We start from the raw sequence: 27,611 nt of genomic DNA, 5'->3' as shown, positions 1-27,611 counted from the left end.
ACATCAGTGTAATGCATAATACAAAACAATGGAATTTACATTTTAGCCCAGGGTTTTAATCCAATTGTCAATGATTGAGGAAATAATGTGAAATGATCACATTGAATCGTAATAGAGCTGTTCAACAGCCTCACAGCCTTGGTCTGCTTTAGGAATACAGAGATTTCTTATGCGCCACAGGAAGCAGGCCAGCTGGATAAATAAAGACTAACTAATGGCTTGTTTATTATAACTAGCATGAACTAGCTGGTAATTGAGTTTACAGTTTAACCCATTCTGACCTGAGATCAGATTCTAAAAATGTCTTCTACATCCTGACAGTTTTGTGTTAGTCGTTCTTCGATTTTTCAAAAATAGCAGACCTACAAGCTCGTAGCGCGCCACTCGGTGGTGCGCTATGAGCTTGTAGATCTGCTATTTTTCAATAGCTAAAGCATAACGTAATGCTAACACCAAAAGGGGTTCCCAACAGGGTCAATATCTTCCCAGAAAATCTCCAATTCAGGCATATGATTTAACATTGTTTATTTCTTTTTGGTTTACAAACAAAAGGCACCCATTGATTGATTGAATATCTTTTTTTACATACATAGACTGCAGAACAAAACTTAAATTCCTCCATTTCAAAGCTGTAGATAAAATGGCCTGTGCTTTATCAACCTACCCTATGCACATTTCCCCATCAAACATCACAATCCCCTGTTCCTGAAGTATATGGAGTCCAGGCGTCTGGTCATAGTATTCAATCAGGGCAGAGTTGCCCCAAAATAATCTCAACGTATTAAACCAAAATCTTTGTTGTGGAGGAAAGATCATCGTTGAGCCAAGATGATACAGAGAACCCCCGACACGTCACCACACTACCTCTGAGACAAGTGGAAAATCAATACACCTGGTGGCAAATAAACACACAGGCCAAGAACTCAGAAGATCAGTTATCAAGTTAGATAACTCAAATCAAGTTAACAGCAGGTTGGTAGCAGGATGCATGTCTTATTTCATGGGAACAATATTCAAAACAGAAGACAATACGAAATGCATGTTTTTAGCAGGCAAAGACACTGAGAAGAAATTGTTAAATTAACATACGAGTAGCCTACAGCATTTATATAAGGCATAGACTGGGCTGTATTTTGAGTGTCTTAAGTACCAGGTCTTATTACTTAACTTAAGACCTGGAGGCGTGGCCAATGCTGTTTGGCCATTCAAAATAGCTAAACAGCATTGGCCACGCCTCCAGGTCTTAAGTTAAGTAATAAGACCTGGTACTTAAGACACTCAAAATACAGCCCTGTGACAAAGTGAAATAAGTAAAATAAGGTGTCAAATCCGAACTTGATATCCGTGAGTCATAATGACTTCAACTTGACATGTCCTGCATTTATTCATGCACAGATCAATGAAGTTTACACAGACTTCAGAGTAAAAATAATAATAATACAAATAAAAGAATGCTAAATGATGTTAAGACAGGTGCAATGATTAGAAACCTGGCTGATTGATTAGAAAAAAAACTTGTGTGTGATCCTTTAGCCTGAATCCCTGACACCAACACAGAGAAACGGGAAAGGACCGGTCCATTACTCTCACCTCTTAAATCATCCCTATAAGACAACCTTGAAGGAAGAAACCCTGAATCAACGACTTCCATTGCTTCCGTTCGACGCAACACAACATACAGGAAATTGTACACAGTCCACACTACAATTGTCATACACCATCAAAAATGTCCCACTGTTACTTTCACGCAATCACAACAAGTATGTGGATTTATGAACGGCTATGAAAGTTAATGTAAGGGAATGGATTTATCGCAAAACATGTTCATCCAGAAGATAAAAGGGAACACGATGAACCACTGATATTATTGGAAACACGAGCAACTACTGGAGTATTTCGTTGGATTCTGCAAAACGAAGGAAGCGTTCACCTGTGCAATTAAGTCAGAGTGCTCTTGTTCTAACATTACATTCAGACAAAAACAAAAAAAACGGGTGGACATATTGCAGTTATATCTTATGTTAAGCACAAGGATTTACAGCAGCTGCAGTTGGTTCTGTGACAATTTGTGTCCTCAAGCTTTAGTAAATAAATATCAAAGCAATATCATTACCATAAAAATACTTAGATTTTTGCATTTCTTTATCGTTACATCATGAAGTCTACCTAAATAGAGTTGTACACAAACGGATTAGAAAACATGGATCCGACTGCTCTCATAATTGTTATATATATACTGTACACTGTATTGACAAAGTTCAAGCACAGCATACACAATGAACCTATTCAAACCGGTACATGTCAAGATTGGAGACTGAAACAACTGCTTCATGACACAGACATCCATCCACACAACATCGTTATGTGTTCTTGCATTGTATGACTTACATTTGGAGTGTACCCACCACACCAATTTTAAAAACAACCAAGTGCCCCAGAGCCACATACATATACTAAAACCTTTACACATAATGTGGTTGCAGCACACGACAAGTTGAGACATCAGAAACCGAAAGGAACATCATAACAAAGTACACACACAACCACCCGCTGCGGGCATCCAAGACTAGGCTGCAGTCATACAGTCAGAATCCAGTATGTGTGGTATCACGGAACGTGTTTACAAGTTCAGACAGAATTCTAAACAGTAGTCAACAATTACATGCATATTTTGGCCTCGGTACAGATTTGGTTCCAACAGTATATGATGGAAAATTTTAGAGGATTAATGTACAGCATGGTCATACAAAGACAACATGCAAACCCATTGACATAGACATAGACAAATAGACAAATAAACAGCCTTAATTAAGTTCCTTTGACAGGCATAGACAATATAATTCATAATATTGTATAATAATAATGTTGCTGTTCCTTCGCACTGCCGCACAAGGTAGGGTTTCCCAAAAAATAAAAATAAAAATAAAATAATAAAATAAAAAGGGGGGGCAAAATGGCCAAGGGCAACACGAATAAACACCTTACTTGAAAATATGGACCTACAACAGCTTTGACCTGAACACAAACCATTGTGAAATGTGAATGGAACAACCGATGCTTGCATGACACTAGCCTGCATGCAGTCTTTACCATCCTTAACTTATATTGGGTTTGTTTATAATTTCACCTACCAGGCATGTTGGAGGCAAAGGAACCGTTCCCAAAGTGCAAACTCTCCGAGCTAATCAAGGTATATCAAGTTTACCTTGTAGCATTTCAAAGATTCGGACTCTTGTGTATTTGTATTCCAGATGTGACATCTTCGGCTTCATCTACCGTTGTCTCATCCTCCAAAAGATAACTTTTTTTTATTAAGAGCCAGTTAGCAAAGAGGTATTTTGGCAAAAATAAAAAAATACTTTGTGTAGATCATCAGAAACAGATCTCACAAACGAAAAAAGGAAAGAAATTAGTATAAAATCGCCTGTGAGATCTTCCGACACAAAAGCAATTATACTAAGTATTCTTTAGGCACAGTATAAAACAACGACATAACGCTACAATCCACCTTGTGCTTGGTCATATCATTAGTCGTTATCACAGAGCAGACTAAAGCCTGTGTCCAACTTAAAGAATCAACTGGTTGTTGAATGTGTTTTTTTCTCAGATTCAAGCAGAAAAAGTAAAGCAAAGAAATCTAGTAGCTTAGCTTCCAAACATTTGCAATGAATATAACTTTGACAGTTTCTCTGTCAGCCTCTCCACCAAGCAATTAGCACATGAAATACAAAACGGGCCGTTTCATGTCCTAAACAGACTAATTGACATAATTCCCTAGCTACCATTAAGACAACTGTTAGACGAAAACATTGCCAGACTTACATTGATGCCGTTTTGAAATTAGAAACTGAAAACCTTATTTAAAATGGTAAATGGTTAATAATGGAATGGTCTGTAGAGATGGAGCTACTGCATCTTCCTCTGCAGAGTATAACCCCACAGCAGTTGGGAGGTTCACATACAGGTAGCATGGAATATGAGACCCGGTGATAGACTCAAAATCGTCAAAGAGATCTTCACAGCAGAGCATCATGCCATCATCCCATGCATAGTTGCAAGTATGAGAGGGGGGGGGGGGGGGGCTCCTATACGGGAGAGATTGGACTGGGAGCTTGAACTGGGAGTATATGGGGTCTTGTTTCTTGTGAGCTAATTGGCAGCCAACTTCTTCAGTCTGGGTCTGTCTGTCTGTCCGGGGGCCAAGATTGTTGCTTTTGTGCCAAGTCCAGATGCTATGGTAATTTGCTATGGTAAAATGCTATGGTAAAATGCTATGGTAAAATGCTATGGTAATTTGCTATGGTAAAATGCTATGGTAATTTGCTATGGTAAAATGCTATGGTAAAATGCTATGGTAATTTGCTATGGTAAAATGCTATGGTAATTTCAGAAATGCTGGGGTTTCAATTAGATGACGTTAGAGGGCTTATGCAATAAAAGACTACACTACACCAATAGATGGAGTGCTAGTCCATGGTCATACAGTAGTATGTAGCTGGTGGTTTTAATGCTTCCTTTAGGCCTTGGTATCAGAGTGACCATGGAGCCAAAGACGGGTCACAATGCAGACGGATAGTAAAGTCTGCAAGCCCTGGCATCACGTCTCTACTGCAGTCTCTGCTTTGTCCTCTTCGGTTTGCCATTCCTCGTGTATCCATACCTCTAACACCGGGTTCAGTATCGCATCGTAGAGGAGGCTCTGAAGTATGAGAGGAACTTGAAGCAGAGGCTGACCACAAAGTACCAGAGGTTTCTGGCCATCTGAGAGCGGGCGATGAAGACCCTCCAGATCAGGACCACCATGACGGTATTGAAGGTGTAACGGATGTTCCTCAGCCTAGGGAACAGAAACAGAAACAGTTTATTTTGGAAAAACCCACAATGGCCAAAGAAAGAGGAGTACCACAGACGAAAAACAGTCCAAGTCCAAATTTCATTCTGACCCCTCCACGAAAAGGCCTCGTTGTCCTGAACCCTTATCTATCATTTATACATTATGGATCAATAGTGTGGACTTAAGACTGTTTTTCGTCTGTGGCATTAATTTAACAAAGTACTGTACACCAGGCTAATGACAAGTTATATTTAAGAGAAACAGTGAGATAGTAGTCTATTCTAAACATTAAATTCACTAACTGCTGACTCTGCGGTATATGCTTGATCCACATAATACCCCCTCATCACATCATACTCAGCCTGGGGGGGGGGGGGGTTATAAAAAGGACAGAGGGGTGATAACCTGGCACAGATTGCATTAATCTATTTGCACTACCAACTACGAATGATAATCTGACCTATGCAGTCACGCAGGTAAGACACCGGCACAGATCTCATCCCCGAAGTCACACGCAAATGAGATTGAATGACGTTAAATGCATTATGCACATAAATCCAGAGGATATTTTAGTGTTAATCCACAGATTTATTTATGCAGAGATAGAAGAAGATGCGTTTCTTTATCTTTCAAATTTTATCCCACGATTTTGTAACCCATTTTTTCACCCGGTGCCTAAACTGTAATCCTGGGAGCTACCCTCCCTCTGCCAACCTGGGGAGAGCCCCGAACTGAGCTCATGCTTCATTCAATGCACAAGGAGTGAGCAGGCCGCTCCTTATCACCTGACAGCGGGGAGTAGGACGTAGCGAGTGGAAGGAACACGTTATTCCAACCAGTTCCTTTTCCCTCCATTCAGTCATGTCTTCCTTGTTGAGGTGTGTGAGAGCTCAGAGGTCAGTCTCGTCGTACTGTGGCTGTGTGAGAGCTCAGAGGTCAGTCATGTCTTACTGTGGCTGTGTGAGAGCTCAGAGGTCAGTCATGTCTTACTGTGGCTGTGTGAGAGCTCAGAGGTCAGTCTTGTCTTACTGTGGCTGTGTGAGAGCTCAGAGGTCAGTCATGTCTTACTGTGGATGTGTGAGAGCTCAGAGGTCAGTCTTGTCTTACTGTGGCTGTGTGAGAGCTCAGAGGTCAGTCTTGTCTTACTGTGGATGTGTGAGAGCTCAGAGGTCAGTCTTGTCTTACTGTGGCTGTGTGAGAGCTCAGAGGTCAGTCTTGTCTTACTGTGGCTGTGTGAGCTCAGAGGTCAGTCATGTCTTACTGTGGATGTGTGAGAGCTCAGAGGTCAGTCTTGTCTTACTGTGGCTGTGTGAGAGCTCAGGTCAGTCTTGTCTTACTGTGGCTGTGTGAGAGCTCAGAGGTCAGTCATGTCTTACTGTGGCTGTGTGAGAGCTCAGAGGTCAGTCATGTCTTACTGTGGATGTGTGAGAGCTCAGAGGTCAGTCTTGTCTTACTGTGGATGTGTGAGAGCTCAGAGGTCAGTCTTGTCTTACTGTGGCTGTGTGAGAGCTCAGAGGTCAGTCTTGTCTTACTGTGGCTGTGTGAGAGCTCAGAGGTCAGTCTTGTCTTACTGTGGCTGTGTGAGAGCTCAGGTCAGTCTTGTCTTACTGTGGCTGTGTGAGAGCTCAGAGGTCAGTCTTGTCTTACTGTGGCTGTGTGAGAGCTCAGAGGTCAGTCTTGTCTTACTGTGGCTGTGTGAGAGCTCAGAGGTCAGTCATGTCTTACTGTGGCTGTGTGAGAGCTCAGAGGTCAGTCATGTCTTACTGTGGATGTGTGAGAGCTCAGAGGTCAGTCATGTCTTACTGTGGATGTGTGAGAGCTCAGAGGTCAGTCATGTCTTACTGTGGCTGTGTGAGAGCTCAGAGGTCAGTCATGTCTTACTGTGGCTGTGTGAGAGCTCAGAGGTCAGTCTTGTCTTACTGTGGATGTGTGAGAGCTCAGAGGTCAGTCATGTCTTACTGTGGATGTGTGAGAGCTCAGAGGTCAGTCATGTCTTACTGTGGCTGTGTGAGAGCTCAGAGGTCAGTCTTGTCTTACTGTGGCTGTGTGAGAGCTCAGAGGTCAGTCTTGTCTTACTGTGGCTGTGTGAGAGCTCAGAGGTCAGTCTTGTCTTACTGTGGCTGTGTGAGAGCTCAGAGGTCAGTCTTGTCTTACTGTGGATGTGTGAGAGCTCAGAGGTCAGTCTTGTCTTACTGTGGATGTGTGAGAGCTCAGAGGTCAGTCATGTCTTACTGTGGCTGTGTGAGAGCTCAGAGGTCAGTCATGTCTTACTGTGGATGTGTGAGAGCTCAGAGGTCAGTCATGTCTTACTGTGGCTGTGTGAGAGCTCAGAGGTCAGTCATGTCTTACTGTGGATGTGTGAGAGCTCAGAGGTCAGTCATGTCTTACTGTGGCTGTGTGAGAGCTCAGAGGTCAGTCATGTCTTACTGTGGATGTGTGAGAGCTCAGAGGTCAGTCTTGTCTTACTGTGGATGTGTGAGAGCTCAGAGGTCAGTCTTGTCTTACTGTGGCTGTGTGAGAGCTCAGAGGTCAGTCTTGTCTTACTGTGGCTGTGTGAGAGCTCAGAGGTCAGTCTTGTCTTACTGTGGCTGTGTGAGAGCTCAGAGGTCAGTCTTGTCTTACTGTGGCTGTGTGAGAGCTCAGAGGTCAGTCTTGTCTTACTGTGGCTGTGTGAGAGCTCAGAGGTCAGTCATGTCTTACTGTGGCTGTGTGAGAGCTCAGAGGTCAGTCATGTCTTACTGTGGATGTGTGAGAGCTCAGAGGTCAGTCATGTCTTACTGTGGATGTGTGAGAGCTCAGAGGTCAGTCATGTCTTACTGTGGCTGTGTGAGAGCTCAGAGGTCAGTCTTGTCTTACTGTGGATGTGTGAGAGCTCAGGTCAGTCTTGTCTTACTGTGGCTGTGTGAGAGCTCAGAGGTCAGTCTTGTCTTACTTGGTGAGGTGTTTGCGTGCTGCAGGCAGGCCGGACAGATCCTCGTTGAGGACATACTTCTTGGTGCCCATGCAGTAGCTCTCCATGTACTCCGCCCAGTGCAGCTGACGCACGTCAAAGTTGAACGTCTGTGGCAACAAACAACAAAAGGAACACATTTTAATGGTGTAAATACATATAGTAGTGAAAATTATATTATATGCATAGCTTTTTTATTATTATTATTACAGAAGTTGAATTTAAATGGCCAGATTAGATAGTGTTTCTGAAGAACAAATAGCTTTTGTGTACGCCTACAATGCAGAAAGTGACAACATTTTTGCAAGAGCGACACAAAACTGGAAATGTTTAAATGCAGTGCAAAATCATACGTCACTGCAACATTAAAACCACCAATCTAATGTGGAAAGGAGATAAAAACTAAAAGACTTAAGTCTGTAGTACGTTTCTTTTCTTTTTTGGATGTCAACCTTCTTTCTAAGGTTACAAAGAAACAGAATCACAGGCACAACAATGTGACCATTCACTGCAAGCAAAGTCACCGAGATGAATCACTCCATTGTATCCACACAGATATGCCACTATGCCAATGGTACATTTTCATCTACAATCTCCATTGCACACGCCTTCAGTGCACGTACCATTGCCCTGCCCCCACCAGACAAACAGAACGACACTGTGTGAGAGATGAAAACTAATCAAATTGTCAAGATATTTAGCATATGTGCAGTGTCCCCGCTCGAAAGAGTTTTAACTGGATTTCACTCATACACAGACCACAACGTGTAACATTAATTTGCCTTTCCTTAAGGTTTGGTAGTACAGTTGTACAGCATGTAAGTAAGGTGGAAACATGACCGTTGTAACACTCAATTCTAATCAGAAACAAGCTAGAGTGACGTCTAAAGTTTCTGGGACCGACATGGCTGATGTTGATCTCAGACTCTGCTCCAACCATCCTGGCCATCCTGTGACGCTAGCCATTTGACAGTCCAAATGTGGGCAAGGTTTCAGCCCAAGCAGAGCCCTGTTGACTTCCATTAATCCATTGAGACCTGGAACGCATCCATGTCACGTTAGCGTTTAACCACATTAACCATTAACCCATTTTGGGGCGGGAACCCCTTTTGGTGTTTTAAACATTGTTATAATTTAGCTATTGAAAAATAGCAGATCTACAAGCTCATAGCGCGCCACCGAGTGGCGCGCTATGAACTTGTAGGTCTGCTATTTTTGAAAAATCGTTAAAATGTGCCTCAAATCTTTCTGAAAATTGTCATGATTTAGAAAACTTTTTTTTTTTTAAATTTCGACGTCAGGCCTGAATGGGTTAAACAATGAAAGTGACATATTTCAATAAGTATGCAATTAATGGATGTGGTGTGGACTGTTGACAGTGTGTGCATAGTGTGGTGCCGGTCGGTCCAGTGGTTTCCGAGATTAGCCACACACGCACGCACGCACGCACGCACACAGCTAGCCTATTGCACATCCACACTGTAGAAATGTGCTCAGTAGAGCACAGACAAGACCTTTGTCTACAAGTTGCTTCTGCCACCCACATCCCCTTCAGGTCAATAGAACTTAATGATGCATGTGACTAGTTAATCAGTTCTTCCAGGACTCAAGAGCATTGCGGCGTTATGGTAATCTGTTCAGAAGTTACGTGCATTTAATTCTGAGACGGGGTCACGACCACAGTCCTGACCCCTTTAGGCCGATCAGCATGAAAAGTGAATGGGTTCTTCCTTGGCCCAGGAACAACCTTTCATAGTTTTTTGCAAATCATTTCATAACTGCTAGAGATACAGGTCGGAGATACCCATTTGTGGGACACAGAAGAATTTTTAGGGGTCATGACTCGAGTAAAAATCCCATTTTCTTTTCCTACATTTAAACATCACTTGTGTGAAGTGAGGAGCGCTCTTATCATCATACATCACATTCCATGCTCAGCCAATCAAATCGTCACATTCTATGGTACACACAACTCTAGGCATAGGAGGGGCTAGCGCCCCTCAAAAAAGTTAACCCATTTTGGGCAGGAACCCCTTTTGGTGTTAGCATTATGTTATGCTTTAGCTATTGAAAAATAGCAGATCAGAACGACTGACATAGAAACATAGCTTTTTCAGAAAACTGTCAGGATGTAGAAGACATTTTTAGAATCTGATCTCAGGTTAAAATGGGTTAAATTAGCCGATCTACAAGGTGCTTGCAGATCTGCCATTTTCACTAGTTTGGGTCCCGTGCAAACGTCTAATCTCTCTTTTGGGTCTCGACCTGGAAGGTTTGGAAACCACGGATCATACAGAGACAAACAGGCTAAACCCATGACCTCCTATTGGTGGAAGCAAGATGGAGAACTTGCTTTGCATTCCCTACCTTCTTGTCGTCGGCGCTCATCTCTGACATGAGCTTGGTGATGTTGTCAGTGCTCCACACCCAGGAGTGACTGGTGAAATACTCCAGGACCAACATGGCCTTATGGAGGCGATCTATCGTCTTCATCATCCTAAAGGCGAGGAGGGAAGGGTGAGAGGAGACAACAGACCAAAGGGAGGTAGTGTAGGGAGAGTGGTGTCAAGTAGGGCTTTCACTTTTGTCGACTAGTTGTTTAACTACAATTTCTTTTTTTTTAAATAATATTTGTACATTTAAAAACTGTGTACATTGGTGACTATAATCTAGCATTCTAGCTGATCTGGAGGCCTAGAAAAACAAAAACGCTTTTTTTTTTCTTCTTATCAACTAGTCAACTAGTACCAACAAGGTCAACTAGTGGATTTACTAGTAGACTAGTTGAATAGTCGACTAGTTGCTTAAAGCCCTAGTCGAATGAATGACTTATGGTAGAAGAGTAGGATGTACATTATAGAGCAGGATGCGTGTGTGGGGAGAGGGCAGATGTGGAATAGAGGAGAGGAAGAGAAAAGATAGGTATGAGGGATAAATACATGTAGGTGAGGGAAGTGACAACGAGGTGGGGTGAAAGTAACCGAGAGCAAAAGAAGGGTGCCTCACCAACACAAAGTGAAGGAGGGGGAGTTCAGAGAAGGGCAGGGTTGATGACACATGGTAAAGACAACATGTTATGAAGTGGAGGCAGGGAGAATAGAGCTGGAATTGTAAGCATTATGTAGGAAAGCTTCACAGCACACACACACACACAGGACAACAACCACATACATGCACCTTTGAACCAGGAACTTCCCTCGATTTCAAGTCTCAAAAGTAAAAAAAAAAAAAAACTAATTTCGACAATATTAACCAATATTCACGAGTACATAAATGAGGACACCCATGGCTGCTTCAAGAACATCGTTAGCATCTTGTAGGTCACATCTCATCAAATCCTAATTAGCAATTTTGTAAGCACATCTCTCTGTAATTACATGCAGATGTTAAATAGGAATAGAGCCTCAGGCCTGCCCATTATGGTTCTGGACATTGACAGCAATCGGCTGAGAGCTAACTGGATTGAGTCGGCGTGCAGGCCAGGAGAACAGATAATGCTCTGCCGAATGGATGTGGCCAATATTGTACGAGGAAGCACACGTTGATTCATTACATTAACCTCAATACAACAGAGGTCATTTTTGATTGGTGAAATGTTGAACAAGAAATGACAGCCGCGTCACAACAAAGTTGCCCCAAGTACAGAAAAGTTAACTTTTTTTTGTCTTCATAAACCGTTCTCCGAGCTGAGCACAAGCTAATCCAGTTTTTTTCTTCAATAAATTTCAATTTCAAATTCAATCAAAATGGGATAAATATGTTCTACTCGACCACACTGCCAATTTGTTAGGAGTTGATTTGATGCAACACTAATGACACAAGATGCATTGTTGTACAGTACATAATCTCAAGAGGGTCTCTGAGGACAGTGTATAGACTTTCAATTATGATTCAACACATGAAACATTTCTGTACTCAAATCAGCACTGGTTAAAAAGCTGCATCTATTTAACCCATTCAGGCCCGACGTCAAAAAAAAAAAAAAAAATGTTTTCTAAATCATGACAATTTTCTGAAAGATTTGAGGCACATTTTAACGATTTTTCAAAAATAGCAGACCTACAAGTTCATAGCGCGCCACTCGGTGGCGCGCTATGAGCTTGTAGATCTGCTATTTTTCAATAGCTAAATTATAACATAATGTATGTAACACCAAAAGGGGTTCCCGCTCAAAATGGGTTAATTAAGCAACAGCATTTCCAATAGAGCCCAGAGAGCATGATGGCAGCAATCTCAATTTGTTGTCTTAAAATAGGCCACGATCCAAAAACAGAGCGACCACTATAATCATGTGGATGAACTGTTGGCACGCCAGCCATTTAACATTACCAAGCCTTGAATTGCGATGACTCAGAATCCCTCTATTAGAGCCAGTGTTTCAGAAGGTGACAAACATGCATGGTTGATCCGCACGGAGAAAAGAGATAATTGTTACTTACAGAACCGTATCTGGCAACCAGGATCAAATGACACACCCCTAGAATGCGAGAGTTAGCTACTAAACCAAATCCATTTCAGACAGCCAAATGCTGTGTGGAAATCTGACACAACACAGTCCATTGACCAATTAAATGATGTGCCATGTGGGCTGTGTTCAGAGGGACTTTCATTTAGTTTGGAGCCAGTTGAGAATGATGCAGTGATTTGTAGTTAAATTGGATAGTCTTCACTTTTGACATGTCTGCATCACCGTCTCCTACTGAACACATCCTTTGGAGTTGGCCAAACAATACGAGTCCCATGGAACCGAACCAGAGTATTTGGAGGATGTTGACAGAAATAAAAGGTACAATGATTCAACCATTGTGTTGCAAGTCAGAATGAGTCAACTCACACACGAAAAAAAAGAAAAAGTTCAAGGCCAAACAAACACAGTCATGTTCAAGGAAAAACTAACAAATGGCCAAGACAATGTTAAAAAGCAAGTAGGACTGTCCACTTGGGATACATAAAAAAATAAATCCATCTGAGCATGCAAAATGACTCAACTTGCATGAAAAGACAAATACAGTAACACGTAGAAAAATAAAAGAAAAAAGGGATGGGCATTCCCAAAATAAAATCGAATCATACAGATCTTGGGATGCACAAAGTGAATCTCGGACTTCATGTGGTCAGCCTGTGTCATTTATATGATGTACTGTAACTATGACATAGGACTCCGAATTTGGGCAAGGTTTGAGTATGATCAGAGCCCTATTGACATCCATTAGTATTACCATAGTCAAATATTTAAAAGAAGTATACAAACATGTGGGGGGGGGGGGGAATAGTGGAGGTACTTCTGTGGCCTTAAGGCAGTGTAAACAAAAATCTGGTGATTTTTGCGAGATTAGCTACGGACACACAGACTGACACTAGAGACAGCTAGACTCCCGCAGAGCCACGCTGTAAAACAATACAGATAAACGCTCAAATCTGTGTCGGACAGAAACGACTGCTGTGTGACACAGTGGCCGTCTATATCGTATCGGTCAAGTCCAGCCGATGTCATGAAGTTGAGCGAGACCACGGCAAACATCTGCGGTTCTTCTGCCCTTCAGAATGGTTTGAGGGAGCGTGTGATATAGACGGGGGAGGGGAGCAGTGGTGGAGAGTAACTAATTACATTTACTTAAGTATTGTACTTAAGTACAATTTTGAGGCATATTTACTTTACTGGAGTATTTCAAAATGTCCATACTTTTACTTCTACTCCACTACATTTCAGAAGCAAATGTACTTTTACACCACTACAATTATGTGAAAACCTTAGTTACTACTTTGTTTGTAACTTTGTTTCGTTATTATTACAAAACATACAATAACCACTTCAGCCCTACACATTTCAGCCATTTGAAAATCAGCCAATCTGCTATTTTCAAAAGATTGTTTTTTTTTTTTTTTTACTTGTGAAATTCTACATAATGAGCACTTTCTACTTTTGGTCCTTTAAGTACATTTTGATACCAATAGAGCGCCAAAGTCCTGACGTCACTCGCTCAAAATAGTTTCATATAAGCATTGTGGTCCAAAAATAAACAAGCCATCTCTGCGTTATTGTCAGGGAGGTGTCTCTGTATCTTTTGCGACAGTCAGTCACTCATAATATATGATACAGTGTGTTTCTAGCAAAAATGTAACTAATTCAGCAGCAGTAACATTGGCGTTTTCTCTCAGTCAGTTGATTCTTCATATCCATACGAGTGAAACAGCCGGGATGACATGTTTATTTTTCAAACCGTTCTTATATGAGGCGATCTAAAATCCCCTTATATGGGGATTACAATGCAAATAAAAAAGTACATGAACCCGTGGATTTGCGCCCTCTACCGATATTGACATCAGACTTCGGTGCTCTATAGAGAGAAAGAACTGTTTGAAACATTATGTTATAATTTAGCTATTGAAAAATAGCAGACCTACAAGTTCATAGCACGCCATGAGCGCTATGAGCTTGTAGATCTGAAGAAAAAAAAATCGCTGAATTTTTTTTTACCTATTTTTCAAATCGTAAAAATGTGGCACAAATATTTGAATATAAATATTCTTTCAGAATACGTTTTTTTTTTTTACGTCAGGCCTAAATGGGTTAAGTAAAAATTTTAATTCCAGACTTTCACTTGTAACAACGTTTTTCTACATTGCAGTATTTATACTTTTACTTAAGTAAAAAACATTTGAGTACTTTTCCCACCACTGCAGGGGAGGGGGGTGGTGGTGGTGGGGGAGGGGGCGGTCACAACCTTACCGGGGCTTGCGGCCCATCACCCTGAGCCAGCCGTCATAGAGCAGGGCAGGCAGCGTGTGGCTGACTGCCGACCAGTACTGATTGGTAAAGGGGTTGGAGCGCAGAGTGACATTGGGCCTTCTGAAGGCCCGCTCTAGCGGCTTGCTCTTGAAGGTCATGTTTATAACGCACCCTGTTGGGAGAGAGACAATACACAGACAGCACAGGAGCACATCACAGTAACACGGTATACTGTACACACAGGACAGCAATCGAAGAAGACAAGGGCAAGGAGGGCTCCGGCTGGGTTCCCAAAAAAAACATCTCAACACTAAGTCCATCTCAGTGAACTATATGCAGTAAAGAACCAAGATGGTCCTAGCACTGATCGTTTTGGAAACCCAGCCTCTCTACGTATACTGATATTTCAAGCGGAGAGACTTAAGAGGGCAGAACCCAATCCGTGACGCCCCCGTGGGAAATCGATTGGGCTATACATCCTTAAGCCCCCACACCGCCTGAACACAGGAAAAAAAAACATCACAGCCGGGATGTTAACGGCTTCTAATGCTGAGACAAAAGTGCAGTAGAAGAAGTGAAGCACAGTAGCGGGGCTGACGTTAGAAAGAGGAGAAGAAGCGTGGCACGTCCGGTGTCGGCGTCAACAAGATTACCTGGGCTGTTGTCCCGTCAGCCTGAGGTACAGATCATAGATGAAGGCCGGAGCCTTGTGGCTCACAGTGATCCAGTACTGATTCATTAGGCGATTGGTTGTGAGATTAACATTGGGCCGGCGGAAGCACTGCTCGAGGGGGTTCCTCTTGAAATTGTATATTACACTACATCCTACGAGACAAAAGGGTGGATTCAAGCAGTGGTCAATAGATGGAACACATTTGACCACCTTCTCTGAACAGACAAGTTTGATCCGGCTCATGATGAAACTAATCTTATGAGCCAAATATGCCTTAACCCACTTTTACCTGAGATCAGATTCTAAAAATGTCTTCTACATCCTGACAGTTAGTCGTTCTTCGATTTTTCAAAAATAGCAGACCTACAAGCTCGTAGCTATGAGCTTGTAGATCTGCTATTTTTCAATAGCTAAAGCATAACATAATGCTAACACCAAAAGGGGTTCCCGCCCAAAATGGGTTAATAAAAATGAAAAACAACTTCAATATTTAATTTATTTTAGAAATAGTTAATCTTTCACTCAATAGGGACGACTTCTGTCGTAAGTTGATGATGCCCATGTGTAGTCCAGCCCTATGGAATGTATATGGAATGCATGTACTAACAAAAAGAAACGACTTAATACTTCCTATGGTAAATATGAGCATCAAAGCAATATTTTAAATGCTTTTTACTTTACTTAAGTAAAAGAATGAGAGTACTATTTTCCCACCCCTGCTGTATATCCTAGCTAGCCAAATGAGCTGGTGAAGAAAAAACAAAACGCTAGCCGGGCAATAACCCAGACATCAACCTCAGTATGTCATTAGAGACTATATTTAACCATCTGAGCTTATATGTGACTAAATTTGACTGAGGGACTGCCATTGGATTTCTTTGAGTTTTCATGTCATGTGAAAGCAGGGAATCATAGCTTCAAATTGACATATTGGTTGTTCAGTTTGACCCACCAGTTTTGGAGATATGGCTTATAGAGTAATGTCTTGCAGAAAACAGTGAGTTGAGAAAACCGGCTTGAAAGGTTCACTTCTGTGGTCTCTAACATTACACCTAGCTACATGTTTGGGCATTTATTTCATATTTACATGTCAATTGCAGCTCTGACACTTATTTCAGACATGCTCTAGTATGTGAAGAGTCTGCCTGTGCTATTAACTCATTTTGGAAAAAAAAAGAAAAAAAAAAAGGTTTTTCTCCTCTGGTGAAAAGCTGTAATTTGCGCGATGGCAGTCTCTCAGTCAAATCTGGTCACATATTGTCGGGAGGCTTTTACAGTGAGTGGTCAGCTATGCCAGGGTAAGATAAGACGAGACTGCATACCGACTTCGCCCCAGTGAAACGGGTTGATCCCACCGGTCGTACAGTTGTACACCATGATGTTCTTAGGTCTGGAGAGAGAAAGAACAGTAGTCTACATTATAGGAAACAAGAGAGAGAAAGAACAGTAGTCTACATTATAGGAAACAAGAGAGAGAAAGAACAGTAGTCTACATTATAGGAAACAAGAGAGAAAGAACAGTAGTCTACATTATAGGAAACAAGAGAGAGAAAGAACAGTAGTCTACATTATAGGAAACAAGAGAGAGAAAGAACAGTAGTCTACATTATAGGAAACAAGAGAGAGAAAGGGAGCATATCTGTTTGGCTGGAGTAAAAATACAGCAACAAGGTGCTCTTTGGTACTTAGTAAGTAATTAGGCCTTATAACACGGCTTGGTTGAATGCTTGATTCTGGTTGCTGAAATCAGTGGACCGCTGTCTAATCAAAGCCCCAGAGCACCTGACTGCGCTGCTTGGATTTTATGCCGTATCCAACATGACAGCCATGTAAACAAACACACAATGTAAACATTGCTCTCAAGAATGTTTTTGAAAACATTTGAAGCGAGAAATACGCGATGCAGTACCCGAAACTCTATTGCTATTTGATCAACACTTCCTTGTTTCCCGAGCCGCTCTATGTTTTCTCAGGCGGCCGTGTTGCGCTGGAGGGACGGCCAGTGCAACGCTTATGGAATACTTTAATTACCGTACGCAAAGGAAATACTTCTGTTTTGTTGTTACTTTTGGGTCAATTTATTAATTTATTAACTAGCCGTGTAATAAGTGGCATAATAGATGATGCTGCGATAGAAATAACACCCTTCAGGATAATTAAACACCTTGACGTCTGTGTTTAATCATCCTGTGGGGCCTTATTTCTCATTCAACAACGACCGCCGTGTCATATAATATCTCTTGCTTATATTCCTTAATACATTATAATTGCCCTCTATAACCACACTTTTTTTAAACCAGTAAACCAGTAAAAAAAACAATATTATAATAATACATGACGTAATCTTTGCATAGTCATCCTTGATCAAGGTAAGAACATGTGATGTGTGTTTCTAGGGGCATCTCATCTCACCAACCTGTTGTGTCTTTGGGATCCAGAGTACCACGCCGCAGCGATGGTGTTGTTTATGACCACGTCTACAGGCACCAGGTCGGCCACAGCATCGTTGGATGCCTTCATCGTGCGGAGGATCCCCTTACCGGCCTACGGAGTGGAGCGTGTGGACAAAAATAGTCAACATACATCAACCCTTATCAGCCCACGAAGTGGAGCATGTGGACAAATAGTCAACATACATAAATGCCCTGTTGAAGTGTGTCATCAATTATTTATCGAGTTTACAACGAGGTTAAGTGGGGACATGCCTCTAGCAAAATTGTCTACATGACTCTTAATTTAGCTTCATAAATTGGTCTAAAACAAAACAACAACAAGTGTGAACACTTACCGCAATGAATATCCCACTAGGTCCGTTGTAGTTATCAATCCAGCCCTAAAGAGGAATAAAAGATTATCAACTAAACACTACCCATTAAAGAAATATATCATTTATCTGTTATCATCATGCATTTTGTACGTTGTAAATGTAAGACTTTGTACAAATTATACGCAGGATACTTTAAATCCCACTTGCTAAATAATCAAGATTGTTGGGTAAATAAAACGATTAAATAAGGCTAAACCACTGACAGGGAAGGGTTCTTTCCAGCTGGCTCCCACTATGGATGGCCTGACAATGGCAACGTTGAGGCCCCCAGCCTCCTGCTGGATCAGATACTCTGCCAGGGCCTTGGTGTAGGTGTAGGTGTTGGGACGCTCTCCAATCAGCTTGGGGGTCAGCACCGCCACCATCTTGTCATCCAGCCACCTGGAGAAGAAAGAAACCACAATACATGCTTAATTCATATTCCCCAGTCGAAGACAAGTAAGACGCGCGAACGCGGGAAGCGAACGCAGCTCGTAAATTTTTTTTTAAGTTACGTTTTTTTTTAAGTTAAGTTTTTTTTAAGTTAAGTTTTGTGTGTGTGTGTGTGTGTGTGCGTGCGTGCGTGCGTTTGTGTGTGATACAGCTGCGCCCTCTGGTGGTGGGCGGGTGGTGTTACAGCGTGACAGACACACAGACATGATCTGCTGGGTCTCATAGTAAATGCTCACTGCGTTCGCAATCACTGCGTTCGCAATAAAGAAACAGGATAATGATAGTGATTCATGAATGGAGTGGAGCTCAAGCACATGGCTTTTAAGGGTAGCAGATCTACAAGCTTTCACCATGTCATGCTGCAATGTGTTTCTGTGGCTTGTAGATCAGCTATTTTGATTAAAATATATATATATATATATATATATATATATATATATATATATATATATATATATATATGAATCATGATTGAATTTTGGGCCATCGAACAAAGCTTCCAATATTCGCTTTTACACAATCGTACATGACAAAATATGCATAATGAGCTAAATGTAAGCAGATAGGGAATGAAAGTCATTCATAGCATAACTCTGTTTCTTCCATAACATTAGTAGAAGTAAATCCTTATCCACATTATCCACATTAGTCTTAGCCTAAATATTACTATTGGAAATCAATATATCTGGTGTCTAATCTTGGAAGGAGAACGTGCATCAGCATACATTATCAGACAATTGCTATGCCATACAGAAACAAAGGGATCACTTCCACCTTACGAAACAGTATGACCCGCCTTCAGAGTTTGAATGCAATAGGTAAGCCTTTTGTAAACATAACACAAGGCACAGTCAACCACGTAAAATGGAATTTCCATATTGTAGCTGAAGGGTATGTTAATGTATAGGTTTAGCTTAGCAATGTCAATATATTTGAAGGCCACAGGTATTTGACCTACCCAACAATGAAATACTCTTTAGTTAGCGCTTCATTCAATCACTAACCAAGTCATGAATAAATAAGACTTACACATAAGACATACAGTCCCACAGTGGTCTGATTGCATTTTACTCAGCTCCTCAGTATAACTATTTATTACCAAGCAGGTCAATCTGCAACAAGCAAGTAACTTTGCAGCAACACAAAAGGTACATATGTCCGCTATTTCCCAGAACAATGTTCCACACTTCCCTACCACAGAAATGCCATCAGGTCGAGAGGCCCCTCCAGCAACAGCCTCAAAAGATAGAATGAACATATTCTATTTGTATTGCCAAGTCATCCTAGACTGTGAATCCCTACTCTATTTCAAAACCGCTCTCAAATCCCCTAGTTGGCAGAGGAAGTGTAGCGCCCAGGATTACATTAGATAATTGGCACTGGGTGAAAAAACTGGGTTGCAAAATCATGGGATAATTTTTTTTTTTTAAACGCTGCAATTCAAAAAAGTACCACCCCCCCTTACTGTACTGTACAGATTTCTAACTGTTTATATGACGTTTTTGCATAGTTCTGTATATTTGTATGTTTGTTCTGTGTCATTGCATTAAATGATGAATTGAATATGAACGAAGGACCCCAATGGAAACTTAGCAGACCTTGCATTGAACTGTACTTTTTTTCCCGGCAAACTGTTAAAAAGGTATTTAATCAAATCGGAATTAGAGCTGAATTAAAGCATTAGAATTTAGGCAGTGATTTACAGCCTCAACTCTAATGCTTTAATCTAGCTCTATGGTCAACATTGGCTCTTTTCCAATTTAACCCATTCTGACCTGAGATCAGATTCTAAAAACGTCTTCTACATCCTGACACTTTTCTGAAAAAGCTATGTTTCTATGTCAGTCGTTCTTCGATTTTTCAAAAATAGCAGACCTACAAGCTCGTAGCGCGCCACTCGGTGGCGCGCTATGAGCTTGTAGATCTGCTATTTTTCAATAGCTAAAGCATAACATAATGCTAACACCAAAAGGGGTTCCCGCCCAAAATGGGTTAAATTCTGCTAAGCAGCCATTTACCATACTGCAACAGCTCTGACGGAAGCACTACAGTATTGACTGATGTTAATCTACATTATATAATCCCTACGGATTTACATTTAACAGTAGTGCCACTGCTGATAGCAATCAATAGGAATCGACCGAAGTGTTAATTATAGCAAACAAACATCCAATTTATTAAAGTGCAAATGTGCAGATAATTAATAGTCACGTCACTCTCAACTTAAACCCAACAGATGGTGATATCTGTTATTCTGGAAAACCTATTTTGTTTTCTTTACTATCATCAGGTGACATGGAAGGACGGTCTGGCTAGACTGGCAACCGGTCGGGTGAGAAATACCAGTGTTGTGTTACAGTTCATATACTAGTGTACATGATATATATGTCTCGAAGCGTTGATGACGCAATACAAACACAGCAGGGCTGTTTCAGCATCACCAGCGCGCGGTCTCCATTCTCTTTTGTGATCATTTGAGCTCGTCTTGCACCTGGCCCACGGATGTCCGTGCAACAGTTAATCAAACACGTTTATTTAAACAGTAATTGAATCGAATAAAATCCATTATCAAAAATATCCAATCTACTACATGCTCACAACGCGTTGCGATGCGTTGTGTGCTTGAAACTGTTATATAAAATAGGGCTTAAATAGTTAATCCATTTTGAGCGGGAACCCCTTTTGGTGGTTACATACATTATGTTATAATTTAGCTATTGAAAAATAGCAGATCTACAAGCTCATAGCGTGCCACAGAGTGGCGCGCTATGAACTTGTAGGTCTGCTATTTTTGAAAAATCGTTAAAATGTGCCTCAAATCTTTCAGAAAATTGTCATGATTTAGAAAACTTTTTTTTTTTTAATTTCGACGTCAGGCCTGAATGGGTTAATCAGACTAATCAATTAGTATCCTCCAAAATGCACTCATTTATTTATGAATTATTTGTCTTAATCATTATATTATTAATTCATCAAAAAAGGAATACAGAATCATCGCTAAGATAAACTGAAGATAATCGATAGTTTCAGGCAGCCATACCACCAAACTTAAACTCTAGACAAGAGAAAGCCTGTCTGCACTGGACATGGAACTCTAAAGGCCCAAAGCACTGGACATGGAACTCTAAAGGCCCAAAGCACTGAACATGGAACTCTAAGGCCCAAAGCACTGAACATGGAACTCTAAGGCCCAAAGCACTGGACATGGAACTCTAAGGCCTAAAGCACTGGACATGGACCTCTAAGGCCCAAAGCACTGGACATGGAACTCTAAGGCCTAAAGCACTGGACATGGAACTCTCTAAGGCCCAAAGCACTGGACATGGAACTCTAAGGCCTAAAGCACTGGACATGGAACTCTAAGGCCCAAAGCACTGGACATGGAACTCTAAGGCCCAAAGCACTGGACATGGAACTCTGAGGCCCAAAGCACTGGACATGGAACTCTATGGCCCAAAGCACTGGACATGGAACTCTGAGGCCCAAAGCACTGGACATGGAACTCTATGGCCCAAAGCACTGGACATGGAACTCTAAGGCCCAAAGCACTGGACATGGACCTCTAAGGCCCAAAGCACTGGACATGGAACTCTGAGGCCCAAAGCACTGGACATGGAACTCTGAGGCCCAAAGCACTGGACATGGAACTCTAAGGCCCAAAGCACTGGACATGGAACTCTGAGGCCCAAAGCACTGGACATGGAACTCTAAGGCCCAAAGCACTGGACATGGACCTCTAAGGCCCAAAGCACTGGACATGGAACTCTGAGGCCCAAAGCACTGGACATGGAACTCTAAGGCCCAAAGCACTGGACATGGACCTCTAAGGCCCAAAGCACTGGACATGGAACTCTGAGGCCCAAAGCACTGGACATGGACCTCTAAGGCCCAAAGCACTGGACATGGAACTCTGAGGCCCAAAGCACTGGACATGGAACTCTAAGGCCCAAAGCACTGGACATGGAACTCTAAGGCCCAAAGCACTGGACATGGACCTCTAAGGCCCAAAGCACTGGACATGGAACTCTAAGGCCCAAAGCACTGGACATGGACCTCTAAGGCCCAAAGCACTGGACATGGAACTCTAAGGCCCAAAGCACTGGACATGGACCTCTAAGGCCCAAAGCACTGGACATGGACCTCTAAGGCCCAAAGCACTGGACATGGAACTCTATGGCCCAAAGCACTGGACATGGACCTCTAAGGCCCAAAGCACTGGACATGGACCTCTAAGGCCCAAAGCACTGGACATGGAACTCTATGGCCCAAAGCACTGGACATGGAACTCTAAGGCCCAAAGCACTGGACATGGAACTCTAAGGCCCAAAGCACTGGACATGGAACTCTAAGGCCCAAAGCACTGGACATGGACCTCTAAGGCCCAAAGCACTGGACATGGAACTCTGAGGCCCAAAGCACTGGACATGGACCTCTACGGCCCAAAGCACACAGATGAGTCGCCATGCAACTCCTTGCAACTACATGCGACAGAATGGTGCTTTAACTGCGTGCGCGCACACACACACACACACACACACACACACACACACACACACACACACACACACACACACACACACACACACACACACACACACACACACACACACACACACACACACACACACACACACACACACACACACACACACACACACACACACACACACACACACACACACACACACACACACACACACACACACACACACACACACACACACACACACACACACACACACACACACACACACACACACACACAGATCGAGTGGGGCGACTGTGGCTCAGGAGGTAGAGCAGGTCGTCCAATGATCCATGGGTTCGAATCCCATCTCCTTTGATTGATTGATTGAAGAATTTATTAACAGTTTGCAGAATTACAGTACATTTCAAGCACAAACTCAATACAAAGGCTGTTAACTGTGAGTGGACGACCCAATTAAGCATTACACTTGTTTCCAATAGGGTCCACCATGTTCAAATCATCAAAACATTTAGAGACGTACAAATAGACACTTCTATAGACAGAACAGGAATTCATCATAAAGGAGGTAAAAAGGGAAAAGAAACATATACAGTGAGGGGAAAAAAAAGGGGTGGGCGGTGTCTACATGTCGAAGTATCCTTGGGCAAGACACTGAACCCCAAATTGCTCCCGATGTGCTGGTTGGTACCTTGCATTGCTTCCGCCGCAATCGGTGTATGAATGTGTGTGTGAATGGGTGAATGTAATGCACAATCTATGTAAAGCGCCTCCAAGGCGCTATATAAATGCACCATTTACCAACTGCATTGCAACACATTAACAGCAACATTCTACTTACTCCAAGGTGTCAATGAGTTTCCGGTAGTCTACAGGAGGAGGATAGACGACCTCCTCGATGACCTCACGGTCACAGTAGGCGTACGCTGTGGAAACATGGAGGAAGATCTCCAGGTTTTGCACCTTGTGGGCCAGGGCCACCATCTTCTGGGTGGCTAGGACGTTCGACTGCATTGCATCTCTGAAGGGGAATGGAGACATTTAACACTCAATGCATCTCTGAAGGGGAATGGAGACATTTAACACTCAATGCATCTCTGAAGGGGAATGGAGACATTTAACACTCAATGGTTGCTTGTGCAGTTTTGTCGTTTTGTTTTTATCACCCCATTAACCCATTTTGACCTGAGATCAGATTCTAAAAATGTCTTCTACATCCTGACAGTTTTCTGAAAAAGCTATGTTTCTATGTCAGTCGTTCTTCGATTTTTCAAAAATAGCAGACCTACAAGCTCGTAGCGCGCCACTCGGTGGCGCGCTATGAGCTTGTAGATATAGAATGACTGCTATCCAACAGCTACTTTAGTATCAATTGAAAAGAAAAGTGAAAACAGAACTTGATGACATAATATGCCATTACATTCAGAATTAAGCTTGCAGTTGTTTTTGAGGGACGCTCCTATGCCCAGCTTTCCGGGTTTGTGTAAACACAGACATTGGCTTGTGATTGGCCGATCACCCCATAGCGATGATTTGATTGGCTGAGCAAAGTAACATTTTGAAGATAAAAGTGAGGGCAGAAAAGTGAAGACGGAAAAGTGAGGATGCAAATTGTGATTGGCCAGAATGAGATGATGTATGATAATGTATGATGATAAGATATGTTTTTTTTTCCACTCTGTGGTAATTAAAGTATTTTTGGGAGCTTTTAAAACGGTGCACAGACTTCCTCCTTTTTCTGATGATGAGAGCGCCCCTCACTTCACAGGGGTGTGATTTTCTTATTATGATTTAAGTTTATAGAATATAGTGCTGCAACCTTTTAACAACAACAAAATGACTTACAGCACCTTTAACCCATTTTGGGCGGGAACCCCTTTTGGTGTTTTAAACATTAAGTTATAATTTAGCTATTGAAAAATAGCAGATCTACAAGCTCATAGCGCGCCACCGAGTGGCGCGCTACGAGCTTGTAGGTCTGCTATTTTTGAAAAACGACTGAAAATCGAAGAACGACTGACAGGTCAAAATGGCGTAATGAGTAAATTGAAGGTCTATTTATACTCCAGTTGTAGGGGATAAGGTGACCCCAGCGGGGGTTGGGAAAACTACAACATGACGTCACGCCGCGGTGATAAGAGACTCAAAACTCACCGGGACACACCTCTCCGTTTTTACTAACCACTTTATCACCTAAAACAGCAGTGCGATTAGGCCTTTACGCAACTTCCTTCCTTAAATATAATATATTCAGTTTAGAGAAAAAGGAAGTGTGATCACTTTCGACATTTTAAGGAAGTCATGTCAAGTGAACACCACTTCAGTCATAAGCCATAAACACCACCATGCCTTGAACTGTCTGAAGTATGGCCTACACACTTAACAAGAACAATCAAAAGGTACAAAGTTCTCTGGTGAACTGACACTAATGTGAACACCAACACAGTGATGTAAATAGGTTTTCAATGTAATGAGTCCCAAAAAGAAGAAATGATTATTATAACTAAAGCTAGCAAAATAAAATAGAATAAAAAACATCCCGTGGATGCAGAGGTCGTTGTTTTATTGACTAAATGGGATAAAATGAAGTCACAACATCCGTTTCACCTTAGCTTTTAACCACTTTAACCATTATTTTAAACTTTAGCTATTGAAAAGAAAGCAGATATTTTTGAAAAATCGTAAAACGTGTGCAAATCTTTAAATATATATTTTTTCCCAGCAAACGTTTTTTTAACTAATATCTTTGCTTCTGGAGGGTCCCTGGAACAACATATTTTCAGATGGGGGTCGGTGGCCAATTACATATCATTTTTGGGGTACTTGACATGAAATAGTTTGAGAACCACTGATATAGCAACATAGGTTTTTCGAGGAAACTGTAATGATTTTAGAAGACATTTATAGAATCTGGTCACAGGAAGTCTCACTTGAGTGGTTCACTGAAGCGGACGGTGGCAGCACAGTGGAAGATGATGTTCACGTTGTCAGCCAGGATGTCCTGGTCCGTTTTGCTCAGGCCCAGCTCTGGCAACCCGAGGTCACTGTTCACGGCCACGATCTTCTCCGCAAAGTCTGGCTGCACGTCTCGCAATTTGTCAAACAACTAACAAAAAGAAAATAATGATTATAGCCATCATTCTTTTGTGAATGATGGCCACACACACACACACACACACACACACACACCCACACACCCACACACCCCCACACCCCCACACACCCACACCACTTCCTAATGCTTTTCATGGCCACAGACAGTCCACTCACACACTTAGTTAGTCTTGGTGCTTTGCATTTAATTCCACCAGCGTTGCTGGCCTGAAGGCTCCGCCACGCCTCCCATTTGATCAGCTTCATTAAGTTAACATTAAACCTGGCCCAATACTACTCCTCTCCGTCATTCTCGCTGTATCCAAACAGGCATAACTTCCCCTTTGTTTCTCTCCGCTCTTCATTTCCTTGGCACATAATCCTCCATGCATACCTTGAGGGCTTACATGTTTTTTGTTCTGCCTAAACATACATACATTCATTCCTACCTCTCAGTACGCAGCCATACAGCTTCCCTTCATTCTCTCCCTCAAAATACACCGAACTTCAGCAATACAAGCACTAACAGCGTGGGCTCTGCACAGCCTCACATATGTATACAGCCCCAACTCCCTACATGTCTTTACCCCCCCCCCCCCCCCCCCCCCCATCCAAACTTCCTTCATCCACCCCTCATTCTCCTCACCTTGCAGTTGACCACGTCAGCGATGCGAGCCTGAGCATCCTGGCCAGCCTTATGTCTGACCAGCACATACGCAACCTTGACCTCGGGGCAGGACCTCAGCAGCTTCTCCAGCAACACCTGGAGTGAACGGAGGGAGGGTTGGAGGGAAGGTGATCAGTGTTGGCTTTCAGATAGGGCTGCAACAGGTAGCCTAATCGAACACATATTAATTACAGAACGTTGCACCGCCAATCCGATGGACCAATATGTCCGAGTCAGTGTCTGGGGCTTTGTCAAGAGTACCCGTTGGCCAAGTTTAATATAGGAAGGATAATCAATTAATAATTGATCTCAAGTCATAGGCAAAAGAAAATCCAAAATAGTGAAAATACCAGAGGAGAAATGAACGTAATCCTGCGTCTTTCGATTAATCAAAAAGGTAATCAATAGAATAATCACTAAGAATATAATAGACAGTTGCAGCCCTACTTTCAAATGGTAAATAAATGGTGCATTTATATATCGCTGTTATCCAAAGCGCTTTAGTGGTTAGGTGACCACCGAACTACAACATGACGTCACGAGCCGCGGTGAAGAGCAAACCACCGCCACCGCTCCAGCCCTTCTCTCTGTTTTTACTCACAACCGCTCAACGTTATTTCAGCTCCGGTGGTCACCTCAACACCGAAAATCCAGACTATGAATAGGCCTTAACTCTGGGGGAGCCTGGGATCGAACTAGGAACCTTAAGGTTCCCATCTGGTCACTCTACCCATGAGCCATGAGCCCCTATATTCAAATCAGAAATAAACCAGTGGGACTTGGCTTGATACAAACCAGACTCTTCAACGTGTTTGGAAAGTTAGGCTGATGATGGCGATGTCTTGGGATCATGTGACACCCAGAATAAATGTTTAGAAAACCATTTTACATTCCCCTCACATTCTGACAAGATTGTTGT

General features: G+C 42.2%; 1 protein-coding gene across 2 annotated transcripts in view; it reads right to left on the bottom strand.

Moving 5' to 3' along the window:
• Positions 1-508: 508 nt before the first annotated feature.
• Positions 509-27,611, bottom strand: part of far1 (fatty acyl CoA reductase 1) — a 38,089-nt gene continuing 10,986 nt past the window's right edge. The window contains exons 3-13 of one of the 2 annotated variants that reach the window (XM_079501469.1): positions 26,672-26,788; positions 25,863-26,038; positions 23,774-23,953; positions 18,218-18,395; positions 17,976-18,020; positions 17,604-17,731; positions 16,503-16,577; positions 15,168-15,332; positions 10,152-10,281; positions 7,767-7,894; positions 509-4,837 (exon numbers count right to left, since the gene is read on the bottom strand). In XM_079501469.1, the coding sequence (XP_079357595.1) occupies positions 4,675-4,837; positions 7,767-7,894; positions 10,152-10,281; positions 15,168-15,332; positions 16,503-16,577; positions 17,604-17,731; positions 17,976-18,020; positions 18,218-18,395; positions 23,774-23,953; positions 25,863-26,038; positions 26,672-26,788 (1,485 nt within the window). In that variant the 3' untranslated portion in view covers positions 509-4,674. Of the gene's footprint in view, positions 4,838-7,766; positions 7,895-10,151; positions 10,282-15,167; positions 15,340-16,502; positions 16,578-17,603; positions 17,732-17,975; positions 18,021-18,217; positions 18,396-23,773; positions 23,954-25,862; positions 26,039-26,671; positions 26,789-27,611 lie in introns of both variants that reach the window. The other variant, XM_079501468.1, reaches the window with a different exon arrangement.

This window comes from Electrona antarctica, assembly GCF_951216825.1.
Source record: "Electrona antarctica genome assembly, chromosome: 5".
Taxonomy (NCBI): domain Eukaryota; kingdom Metazoa; phylum Chordata; class Actinopteri; order Myctophiformes; family Myctophidae; genus Electrona; species Electrona antarctica.
The sequence above is the reverse complement of the archived record's forward strand: the minus strand, read 5'-3'. Positions and strand labels throughout refer to the sequence as shown.